This window comes from Solanum verrucosum, unplaced genomic scaffold, assembly GCF_900185275.1.
Source record: "Solanum verrucosum unplaced genomic scaffold, falcon-dt-bn FXZP01000157.1, whole genome shotgun sequence".
Lineage (NCBI taxonomy): Eukaryota > Viridiplantae > Streptophyta > Magnoliopsida > Solanales > Solanaceae > Solanum > Solanum verrucosum.
This window is the reverse complement of record NW_026020185.1, coordinates 1939143-1951976: the sequence shown is the minus strand read 5'-3', so window position 1 is coordinate 1951976 and position 12834 is coordinate 1939143. Positions and strand designations below refer to the sequence as shown.

At 33.4% G+C, this 12834-nt stretch overlaps 1 protein-coding gene and 1 pseudogene across 1 annotated transcript; both read right to left on the bottom strand.

Moving 5' to 3' along the window:
- LOC125829305 (uncharacterized) lies at nucleotides 1-1859 on the bottom strand (annotated as a pseudogene).
- A 9054-nt stretch (nucleotides 1860-10913) lies between these two features.
- On the bottom strand, nucleotides 10914-12328 carry LOC125829358 (uncharacterized). Its single transcript, XM_049508589.1, has 6 exons — nucleotides 12237-12328; nucleotides 11998-12161; nucleotides 11568-11916; nucleotides 11326-11438; nucleotides 11146-11251; nucleotides 10914-10943 (listed from the first exon to the last, which is right to left on the bottom strand). The coding sequence occupies exons 2-6, from the start codon at nucleotides 12144-12146 to the stop codon at nucleotides 10914-10916; spliced, it is 747 nt and encodes a 248-aa protein (XP_049364546.1). The 5' UTR covers nucleotides 12147-12161; nucleotides 12237-12328.
- Between the last annotated feature and the right edge of the window lie 506 nt (nucleotides 12329-12834).

The window sequence follows — 12834 nt, the reverse complement described above, 5'->3', positions numbered from 1 at the left end:
TTACACTATGTGAACCAAATCTTCTTCTGGTGGTGGTGTGACTACACCCTTAGGTTTGGTGGATCATCATTCTTACTAACGTATGCACCCTTAGCCTTCTCGCTACCATAACTCCACAACAATGTTCCATATCTTTTGCGTAAGTATTCAGGAAGAAAATCAACTAATGGTGTTTCGATTTGGTCGCTCAGATACTCCGCAAATGTAGCAACATATAACCCACAGTCTCTACAAAAATGCAGAATATCAGTTATAAACTTAAATCATACATGATTCAAAAACAATAAAAGCACAATACTTGTAGGCTATCACTCTTTTGTTGCTTAGTGTCTTGGGCAAATTCAACCATGAAAGGAACTTGTGCCTCCAAAAGTGAACCAGAATTACTGTCCTTGTACGCATCACAATCACCAAAGTTTGTTCGCTCAATTTTATCAAAGAATCCATTGTCCATGAGGTAAGAAGGAAGCATTTTAGAAAATATTTTTATCTCGTGCGGAATTATTTTTATCCTTGAGCCTAATGAAATTGTCCACCACAATTAATCGGAATGTAAACATCGTCTACAAAATGCCATGGTAAAGCAGCTGAAATTTCAAAACCTTTGATGATGTTAGTGATTGACCTCTCATAGACAGATACAGCTGAAACGTGATCAATGTGTTCTTGGGTACTAATAAGATCATCATCATTAGCTAGGTAATACCTTTCATAGGTATTTTTTATGTGTGAGATGAACAAGCAGTTGGTTGTTGTGTATCTGTATTGATTCATGCTGCAGAGTTTTGATTTTTTACGGAGGTAGTAAAAAATAACATCGATGTGCTATAAAAAACATGATAAACAGAATTAGAAACTTGTAAAAAAGGTCTAATGATTGAATTGATACATTAAATCATAATCTGAACAAATACTAATTTGATATTTTGATACTTTATTTGAGTGTATCCGGAATGATATTTTATATCATGTTGTTCTATACTAATGTATCTGATACACGCTTAATAGTTTCATTAAGAACTTTACCTGATCAGTCCAACATTTGTTTGGCTGTGACGTATCATAGAACCAATTCTTGTTAATTGGAAATGCAACAACAAAATCCATCATCTCAAATTCAAAAGAAAAGGCTTTTGATCTGTATTTATCCTCCAATGGTTTCCTGTGATAATGTTTGTATTATCAATTGGTCATATCAAAATTGGTTAATCCAAACATTTAGAAAATATATGTATAAAGCTTACTTATTGACATGATTTTTGAGAAACCCCTTGGTTAACCACTGCATATACTCATCAATTATTTTAGACGAAGCTTGATATGTAATCCCACATCCTTCAAATGGGAAATACAGACGAACATCGTCATCCAATTTCTGTTTTCCCTTCTCGCTGGACCCAAAAGAAGTCACGTATGGGGATTGAATAATTCTTGAAGGTATCCTGTTTCTAGGCGCATGAGTCTTTGAATCTCTTCTAACAACAATCTCGGTGGTTGGAATATCAGTGGGTAATTGACTATCAAACAATAAATCATGACTGCCAATTAAATCATGTGGATTGTAAACACACAATGGGTTAGCAAGAATAGGAACTTTTCCTAGATCGGATATAAGTGCATCTATTGTTGCTTGAGTTGAGGGCGATATTGTTGTTGATGTGGAAGAATCCTGTATAATATGATATTATAAAAAAAAATTAGTAAAATTGCATATAATGAATGTTAGTGTCATGATGCATAATTGATAAATTTACCGATGTATCAACTGTTATTTTATCAGGCACAAAATGATGGATGTTGTGTTGAACTGTGTCAGCACCATCTTCATCCATGATTACTTCATTTAAATCTTATGGGGCTTGATGTACTTCATTATCCTGAATATAAGCATGTTGTATGTATCAGTTACCCATTATACTAATAATGTATTATATATATATATATATATATATATATATATATATATATAAGAGGATAATGTATCAAAGAAAATTGTAATGTATAAAGTTTTGATTATACTGATACCTTCTTAGGATAATTTTCTTCAGTATCAACATGAGTACTTTCATATGTAGGTTGGAGTTCTGAAACACGCTTCATTTGTTGTTGGTTACTGATAGTATGATCAAATAATACATGTATTAGTTTTATGTATTATTAGTAGCTTGTTCATTAAAATAATTTCAATCAGTATTTTAAAAGATAATGTTGGAACTCGCCCCAGGGGCGGGCTCTAGCAAAATGCCTCGAGACTCACGTGTGGTGCTTAGACCTCACTTGTTTGCACTTAACGGAGGTCTGAATCTGAATGATTCAAACATTAGGTCATTAAATGTGTTTGTTTTTTTTTTATTGAAAAAACTCTTAATGAGTCTAAAAAGGTCTGAATGAATTAGATCTAGAACACAATCTTATTCTCATTCAGACTTTTAAATATACTTTTATTTTTGAAAAAAAAAAGGTGCTCCATATTTTTTTCTTCAAAAAATAATAATTCAACATCTCTCATCTTCCAACTTTAGTTATCCAAATTATTTCCTTAACTTTTAATTTTTGTTCATGATGCTTGTTTATCAAGAATTGATAAAATTTATTGTAAAATTTTTATTTTATAGAATTGCAAAGCAACTTAATAAAAATGTGTTGTTGAAATTGGACAATAATGCCTTTATAAATTTATTTAAAATCTTTTGAATGTATCTTGTTCATTATTTATTGTAGTAAAGAGTACATGGGTTAACAAATTATGAATCATAGAGATGTTTTATTTATTTATTTAAGATTAATTTGTATTGAATTTGTTTCTTTCATAAAACGATTACTATATTTTTTTCTAACAATTACTTTTATTACAATAATTTATATATGAAATCCATGTAGTTCTATTTTATTTTTATCAAACTTAAAATATTTATTTATAAGTCAAATTCTTAAGTGCTTAACATTTATTAAAGAATGATATTTTTTCCTAATATTTTGTTAATGTAATATTTAACTACTATTTTATTTAAATTATAATATTTATTGTGTTTAATATATATACATATACATAACATCTCTTAATTCGGATGTTTGAAAACAAAGAGCCTTAATCATTTAATATTCAAATCTATAGACAAGATATTAATCATTCAGATGTGCATTCAAATTTAGTCGTCTTAATCTTAATAAAAACAAATGAGGTCTTAGTTATGCTTACCCCCTCAACACCTGACTTTACTTCCTAAACACGCTCAATGTCCAACGCTCGGGGCTCGTCTAATAAATGTTACACAAATTATGTGTTAAATTCTTTAGTTAACTTTGTTGACCCTCGTAATCTTTAATAAATAAATGATACTTAATATTATTTTTGGGGAAATTGATTTAAAACACTCCTATTATGACCGAAATTGTTGTTGCATATTCCAACTTTGTGGGGTCCCTAGACTAGTTTAAAGTGAAATATATGCCCCTTAAAAAGTCTCGCCCAAATTTTGCTAAATTGTGACAAACATGCGCTGACACATGTCTATTTCTTTTAAATGTTTATTTAGCTTTTTTAAAATTCTTTTAGACTTTTTCTCTTCTTTACCTTATTGTATTTCACATTTTCTTTATTTTTCCTCAATTTCGCTACTGCCAAGAAGCCAACTCCTTCTCTTTTTTCTTATTCATTTCTTTTGCACGTCAATTTCTTTTCTTTTTTAATTTCATTTTTCTTGAGTTAAATTAACAAATATATTTGAGTAATCAGAAAATACAATTTTCAGACAGGAAAAAGATAAATTATTGCTGACCGGATATATTTTCTGACAAAAACTTTAATTTTTAATTGTAATCTCTATCATATTCATTGTGGTTGAAGAAGTTATTTTCTCTAACTGAGTTATTTCTTTTGCTAATTTAGTCTTGTCGGTAATTTAATTTCTATTAGTAACTAAATTATTTTTTGGGAATGAATTTTCAATGACCTAGTGAAAGTAGTGATAATGTTAATGATATAGAAACGTGAAGAAGGTGATTCTAATTAAAGTGATATGAGAGAGAGAGAGAGAGAACTGATATGGTTTTGAATTGATGGAGGATTTGTATAGTTTTGGGAGTGTAAAATTAAAATGATGGATATAATGGCAACCATTATTGTTGTAGTGTGTGTTAAATGTGTAAACTTTCATCAATTCAGTTAGGAAATGAAAATATTGACAACATTGAGAGCAATTTTAGAAGAAGAAGAAGAAGAAGAGATCATTTTATTGCATAGCATCAATAGCAAATGTGATGCCTATTTATACAAGTAGACCTGTGAGTTTCTAGAAGAATCTTTTACTGTTACATTGGTTATAACAAACTAACTAATTTGTAACCAACTTAACTCACCACTCATCTAATACATCTACTAACTCACTTTATATTTCAATACTCCCCCTCAAGCTAGGATGGAAGACATCTACAACTCCTAGCTTGGAAAGAAGAAACTGATGTTGCACTGTCCCTAATCCCTTTGTAAACAAGTCTGCTAGTTGTGATTTAGTTCCTACAAATTCTGGTTTGATCAATCCATCTTTGAGCTTTTCTCTCACAAAATGACAATTAATTTCAATATGCTTAGTTCTCTCATGAAAAATAGAATTGGAAGCAATCTGCATGGCTGCTTTGTTGTCACAACACAACCTGACTGGAGTGTTTATGTCTATCTTTAGATCTTTCAGCAATCCAATTAACCAAGTGATTTCTGCCACTGTCCCTGCCATACTTCTGTATTCAGCCTCTGCTGAGCTTCTACTTATTGTATGTTGTTTCTTGGATTTCCAAGAGATCATTGACTCTCCAAGCATAACCACATATCCTGTAACTGACCTCCTCGTATTAGGGCATGCTGCCCAATCTGAATCACAAAATGCTGTCAAGTCTGTAATTGCTCTTTTCTTCAATAATATCCCTTGTCCAGGCGCCCCTTTTAAGTATCTAATAACTCTCAATGTTGCATCCCAATGTGACTTCTTGGGATGTTGCATAAACTGACTAAGAACTTGAACTGCAAAACAAATGTCTGGCCTGGTGATTGTCAAATAGATCAGCTTTCCTATCAACTGCTGGTAACTATGTATATCAGTCATGATTGGATCACTCTCATTTCCAACCACTGAGTCATACTCCACTGAAGTGAGTTTCATGTTCATCTCCATAGGGGTAGAGACTGGTTTAGTTCCTCCCAATCCTGTTGTGGACAACAATTCTAATGTATATTTTCTCTGGTTGAGCAATATTCCCTTGTCTGACCTCATCACCTCTATTCCCAGAAAGTATCTTAGGGGCCCTAAGTCTTTTACTTTGAACTTGCTGTGTAGAGTCTCCTGAGCACTGTTAATCATCCTTTTGTTGTTCCCTGTTATTAGTAAGTCATCAACATAAACTAAAATTATTACTATGTCATCTCCTGACTGTTTTGTGAACAATGAGTGATCATGTGGGCTCTGAGTATATCCTGCTTCAATCAAGGCAGTGGTCAGCTTGATGTTCCATTGTCTTGAAGCTTGCTTCAAGCCATATAGAGATTTAATCAGCTTGCATACTTTAGACTCCCCTTGTCTGTGAAAACCTTGTGGCAAGGACATGTAGACTTCCTCATACAAGTCTCCTTGTAAGAATGCATTATTGACATCCATCTGCATCAAGGGCCAATCTTTTGAAGCTGCAATAGTGATAAGAGTTCTCACTGTTACCATCTTGGCAATAGGTGAAAAAGTCTCATGATAATCCAACCCCTCCTTTTGATTATAACCCTTGGCTACCAACCTTGCTTTGTATTTGTCTACAGATCCATCTGCCTTATGTTGATCTTATAGACCCACTTAGAACCAATGGCTTGCTTCCCAGTTGGTAAGTCTACAACCTCCCAAGTGTTATTACTTTCTAAGAAAACTATTTCATCACTCATGGCTGCTATCCACCTTTCATCTAAGGATGCCTCACTGAATGACTTAGGTTAAGTAGGTTGTGAAAGAGCTCATAAGTAAGCCTGATAAGGGACAGACAAATGTGAATAATGGAGACAATCTGAAATAGGGCAGATGCAACTAGCAGATGGTTTAGGAGCAGTTATATAGGCATCAAACCAACTCGGTGGTTTAGCATTTCTAACTGGTCTGATCTTGGCATGTCTGATAGGTTGGATGTCTTGTGATTGTGTTGAATCACTCACACATGATGGTGTATTGTTTGCAGCTTCTGTGATAACAATAGGATCTTCAACAATGTTGGGGATAAGATTTATAGTGCAGCTAGGCAAATAGTCTATTGATGTGTATAACTGAACAGGTTCATTATGCTCAGCTGGAGCAATAGGACTTAAGTCTGAATTGCATAGCTCAAACATGTCTAGTTCACAAGATACTGCATCTGATTGATATGGAAAAACATGTTCTCTGAATGTAACATCTCTACTTACAAAGAATATCTTCTCATCAACATCATATAATCTGTACCCTTTTTGAACTTCAAAATATCCAAGCAAGACTGACTTTCTAGCCCTTGCTGCAAATTTATCTCCTTTGGGTAACTTAGTTGCATAACACAAGCAACCAAAGACCCTCAAATGATCAATTCTAGGTATTTTCTGGTGTAACATTTCATAAGGTGATTTCCCATTCAACACTTCAGTAGGCAATTTATTGATCAAATACACAGTTGTTCTAACACATTCACCCCAAAAATGAATAGGAAGTGAACTTTGAAATCTCAGTGCCCTGGCTACTTCTAAAATATGCCTGTGTTTCCTCTCTACTACACCATTTTGTTGGGGTGTATAAACACAACTACTTTGATGCACAATACCATGATAAGCTAGTAGATCAATGACTGAGGAATTGAAAAACTCAGTCCCATTATCAGACCTTAAAACTTTCACAGACAATGCAAACTGGTTTTTTTTTAAAGCAATGAAATCCTTGAGCACCACAATGACCTCACTTTTGGAATTAATGAGACATAACCATGTGTATCTACTATAGTCATCAACTATGGTAACAAAGTAGTATTTCTTGTCAAATGTGGGCTTTCTGTAAGACCCCCAAACATCAATATGAACTAATTCAAATGCTTTAAAGGTTTTACTTGTACTAGCTGGAAACTTCATCCTACATTGTTTTGCTATAGGACAGATCTCACAATTAGATTGTACATTCTTATCTGACAGATGTCTCAATGACTGGATGTGTTGCATTACTCCAGTTGAAGCATGCCCCAACCTTAAGTGCCACAGTTTTGTATCTCCACTTCTATTCTCAGCAGCCATAGCATGCACAATTGGCTTTATTTGATTCTTTAATATGTACAATCCTTCCCTTTCTTTACCAATCCCCAATACCTTGCCATTGTAAAGTCCCTGAAATACACAAAAGTCAGGGTAAAAGGAAACTGAACATTTGAGTTCCTTGGTTAGTTTTGAGATTGATAATAGGCTAAACTTAAAATCTGGCACATGTAGAACATTTTTAAGCTCATGTTCGTCTAAGACTTCTGCAACTCCAATGCCCTTGATTTCACATCTTTTCCCTGTTGGTACTTGAACACCATCACTGTTACCATTATGTACTTTTCTACTAGCAACTAGTAAATCTTCATTAGGTGTAATATGATGTGTAGCTCCACTATGAATTATCCACTCACAAGCTTTATTATCTTTAGGATCTAAAGAGGCAATACCTGACATGTTAGCAACACAATCAGATGTTCCTGCTCTGTCCATTCTATTTACCAGGTCTTCATACTGAGATGGTGACATTTGATTCTCAGTGTGTTTTTCCTTTTTGAATTCATCAGCATTCCGAGTGAAATGTGCATTTGGCTTGAAATCAGGCTTAAAATCAGGTTTAAAACCTTCAGTCCCCTTTCTCTTGCTTTGGAAATCTGGTGGATATCCTACCAACCTGTAACAATCTCCCTTGAAATGTCCTTTGAAACCACAATGATCACAAATTGTTCCTGGAGGCACAAATTTATTTGTCCTTGATCTGTACCCTTGAGTTTTTCCAGCTAACAGTGTGAGAGGATCTCTTGTTTTATCTAATACTCCTAAAGTTCTCTGGCTTTCCTCTTGCGCAGCTACTGCATATGCCTCATTAACAGTTACTATTGGCTTTCTAGCCAATATGCTACTTCTGATAGCACCAAAACTTTCATTTAATCCCATTAAGAATTGGAGTAGTCTCTGTGATCTCAGATGCATTACATAAGCAGCAGAATCCTCACATGCACAACCAGGTAAATGAATCATAACATCCATTTCAGCCCACAAATCTCTCAATTTAGAGTAATACGAAGTCACAGAGTCAGTACCTTGTTTGAGAGCTGCAATTTCAGACCACAAATGATAAATTCTGGTAAGATCTGATCTATCAAATCTTTCTTCAAAGTCTCCCCAAACTCTTTTTGCATTCGAAGCGTATATTATTCCTGGTAGCAGCTCACTTGTAACAGTGCTCGCAATCCACGACAACACTATCGCATTACACTTTTCCCATTGCTTTTCTAATACTCCTTTGTAAGCTGTTTTTGCACAGGATCCATCAATGAATCCAAGCTTCCCTTTTCCCCTGAGAGCCAACTTCATCGAACGACTCCACAGAGCATAATTCTCTGGTCCTGTTAATTTGATTGGAACTAAAACGAGTCCAGGAGCATCTGATGCCTGGAGATAGAGCGGATGATTATGATTTAGAGTAGTTACCTCATTTGTTTCCATTGATGTCTGTTCGTTTGTCACCATTGTTGATTGTTGCAGAAGCTTCTTCTCTTCTATTGCTTCACAGCATTCGGTTATCTTCTTCTACGCAGACCAATTCCCTATGATCTGTGCTCTGATACCATGTAAACTTTCATCAATTCAGTTAGGAAATGAAAATATTGACAACATTGAGAGCAATTTTAGAAGAAGAAGAAGAAGAAGAAGAGATCATTTTATTGCATAGCATCAATAGCAAATGTGATGCCTATTTATACAAGTAGACCTGTGAGTTTCTAGAAGAATCTTTTACTGTTACATTGGTTATAACAAACTAACTAATTTGTAACCAACTTAACTCACCACTCATCTAATACATCTACTAACTCACTTTATATTTCAATAAAATGTGATGGAAGAAATGAAGTTTGTAATGGTAATGGAAGAGTTGGTAGCAGTGCTGGTGTCAGTATCGATTCCGATGACAATAATGGTACAATTAAGAAGATGAAAAAAAATAGGAAAAATAAAAAGAGAAAGAAAAAGAAAAGAATACATATATTAACAAAAATATAATTATAAAAATATTTTTTTTGCATTTTTCTCGTTTACTCTCTCAAGGAGAATGTATTACACTTACTTTGTCACCTAACCAGTTATATACTCCCTCCGTTTCACAAAGAATGACCTCCTTTCCTTTTTAGTCAGTTTCAAAAAGAATGACCTCTTTCCTTTTTTGGTAACATTTTACTTTTTGCTTTCCACGTGGCATGTTTAAGATCACAAGATTAAGGGCAATTTTGTACATTTGACATAACTTTAATTTAGGATCACAAGATTCAAAAGTCTTCTTTATTTACTTAAACTCCGTGCCAAGTCAAACCAGGTCATTCTTTGTGAAACGGAGGGAGTAATAATTCTTGTTAAAAATAGTCTAGAAATGTCATAGGACCCCTACAAAGTTGAAGTGTATAACAATAATTTCGTGTATAGTAAGAGTGTGCCTAAAAAGATTCAGAGTAACTCAACTAACAAGTTTTAGTATCACATGTTTACTATTTGGTTACACCATGAGAGGGTGATTATTAATTTTAAAAAAAGGCCACTACTGAGTTGTAATTATCAAAATGGAGGAAAAATTAGTTTGGGCAAATACTGGAGTTGGGAATCGAACCCCGAGTCTCGGCATAAAGGAGAACTTGTGTCCAAATCGATCAATGCAACTGCACATCTTTGAAAGTGAGGTATATATATATAGCTTATATTCAAGAAACATAAATGTCTCATCATATTTTATTTTTTTCTATTTAAAAGTAATTTTATTTTTATTCATGATGGATCGGAGTTATATTTTTATTATAATACCAATAACTTTTATTGATTACTAATATTCTAGGGAGATAAATTTGCATAGTATTATAGTTATATATTTTTAGAAATAATGACTTATTATTATTATTTGAAGGTTAAGATATACTTGTAGAAGTTTTATTTTCTACGAGTCTCATTAATTATTTCAAACTATTGATGTATTTTTATAATTTTGTGTTATTATATTATTTTACTAAATCATAAATTTAAATTTAAATATTCATGGGGCTTACGCTACGCCGTGTGCTAAGTAAAACATCTTGCCTCATACCTCCGCCTTTCAAAACATCATGTATAACTAATACTTGCATTCTATTGTGTATTACTAATGATACTACTGATAATGCAAATGATTTTAATGCATGCATTAGCAAGATTAAAGACTCAAATGTCCCTTAAAATCTTTTTAAGGGAGGATACTTTTAGCTGCAAATATTTCTTTTGGAAATTATACAGTACATATTATTTTGAATATATCAAACAAAGCATACTATATACTTTTATCTTGTGACTCAAGTCAAGTTAGCTAGATCTACATATGGGGCGCCAAAGCAGATCCCTTTTTTTTCTATTGATCAATAAGCAAAAATTCTGTTGTAAGTCTTTCGAACAGACAGAAACATGGATTCAAGTTGAAATCATGTGACATAGTGAAGTACGCACAAAAACAAAAACAAAACGAAAGTTGTTAATCAAACCTATATATACATGATCATCAATTTCAAAAATCTAATATTAGTTAACATCCATTGGTCATAGTCGAAATTCGTCGGAGGGATAAAACCAAAATAAAGAAGAGAAAGAAAGGGAAGCTTTTTCTTTCTTTCAATCCAATATCCTATCCATCACACATCACATCACATCTCATCTGTTCAAAGCCATAGAAAGAATTAATTAAGACCAATAAACATAGAGAGCCACACGATGAACATATTATAAAACTTACTTCAAAATAAAAGCAGTAACAACTATATATGTCTAGGCTTCTAAATGATTTATACCTAGGCTAATTGCTGCTAATTCAAATTTGAAACTGCTAAAAAGTATAGGACACACATTAATAATGTTACGTTACCTAAACATTTCTTGCTTCCGGTGGCATGATGATATTCTGATGGTAATAACTCACCTAATGTCTTGCCAAGTTTTATTTCGTAAAAGTTGGCAAGTTCAAACCTAAAGACCAACAAATCAAGTGTATGATTACATACTAATCAATGAAAATAATGGATATCCCCAACGTAACTTACCAGTAAGCCAAAGACTCAAATGGATGATAAATCTTGTAGAATTCTTGTATTTTCGCTTTTGTTTCCACACTAATTGGTCCCTTTTTACGCTTTCTCATATTAAGTCCATGAAACTGAAATCATGACAAGTAAAATGTAAATATATATAAGAGGACTTAAGAAATACTATTACCTCCATCAGCAAATGATCCATGTGTAATGTTAGTTATTTTTTATGATATGCAGAGCAACAAGTTTGTTACCTCTTTCATATGACGCAACGTTTCAGTATCAATTGGAATATTATGATAGTGTCCAATACACATCATGATAGTATTAGTGGTAAAAGGACCAGCACCATTTATCTTCAACTTAGAGTAGTACCCTTCATCAGCACTATCAAACTTAATTTTTCCATCAACAACTTGTTTAGCCAACTTAATCAAGTCCCCTGCTCTATATCCAAATTTCTTTAGCTCTTCCTCTCTAAAACTTGCTAATTCTCTCGGGCTAGGGAAGTCTCCAATATTTGCTCTCTTTCTTTTCGACATTCTGACTTTTTTCAGTTGTACATCACAAATAGCCTTTGCCCGATCCAAAGATGTCTTCCACCTGATTCATTTCTATATATCTTAGTTTACTTCAAAGTTTGAGTTTTACAAATTGCTTGTATATAATATATGATTAACTTACGGGCAAAAGCGAAGAAGAAGAGACTTGGCCACATCTTCAAATAAGGTTGGTGATCGAAACAACCGACCAAATCCTTTGGCCTCAGCATGTGGATGAAGCTTATGAAAATATGTGACATCTTGTTCATCCTTATCAGAGAGTCTCAGCATTCTCTTCACCTGAGACTATACGTACATAGAAAACAAGTCATCAGGTTCTTCTTTTCTTTTTTTTGTGAGGAGATGGAGACAGAACGATACCTGAATGGCTCCCTCATCCTTAGAGGAAAGAATAGTTGCACCATAAACCGTAATGACAAGATGATCCTCTCCTGGAGGCTGTGAAATAAAAGTGAGAGCTGATCTGATGGAATCATCTAATCGTAGAGGACGAGAAAAGGTTTTAGTAGATGGATCCCAATGGTTGGGAGCCATCATGAAAAAGCCATGGTTGCACACGGCTTTTTCCAAGTTGAATCTTGGAAACTTATCCAAGCTGATAGTGAATTTCCAAGATGGTAATGTTAATGTTGTCATTTATTTCTGCAATCAGAAGTGTGGCCTACAATCTCTAAAAACTTAGTTTTTGCATTTGATAGATATCTTGTTTTATATAGTGGTTTAGATTACTAAAATTAAGCTCAAAATAGTTGCATATACAATATAAATAAAAAGTTTGTCATTGTGTCATTTCTTTCTTTTTTGTAGAAAAAGATGAAGAGACCCTAGTGGCCTAGATTCACTCTATTACACAAGTCACATCACAAAAAATAGTCTATTTTTTTACCAAATATTTTTGACAAGTTATTTTTGGGTAAAGTTTCACCATACGTTTAACCATAGATTTTGGAAAAAGTAT

Excerpts from the sequence above, each read along its gene's own strand:
- LOC125829358 (XM_049508589.1), bottom strand. The coding sequence starts at position 12,146 with ATGCTGAGACTCTCTGATAAGGATGAACAAGATGTCACATATTTTCAT. Across the intron at positions 11,439-11,567 it reads CGTTGCGTCATATGAAAGAG|TTTCATGGACTTAATATGAG; the intron begins GTAACAAACTTG and ends TCATGATTTCAG. Across the intron at positions 11,252-11,325 it reads TTTGAGTCTTTGGCTTACTG|GTTTGAACTTGCCAACTTTT; the intron begins GTAAGTTACGTT and ends GTTGGTCTTTAG.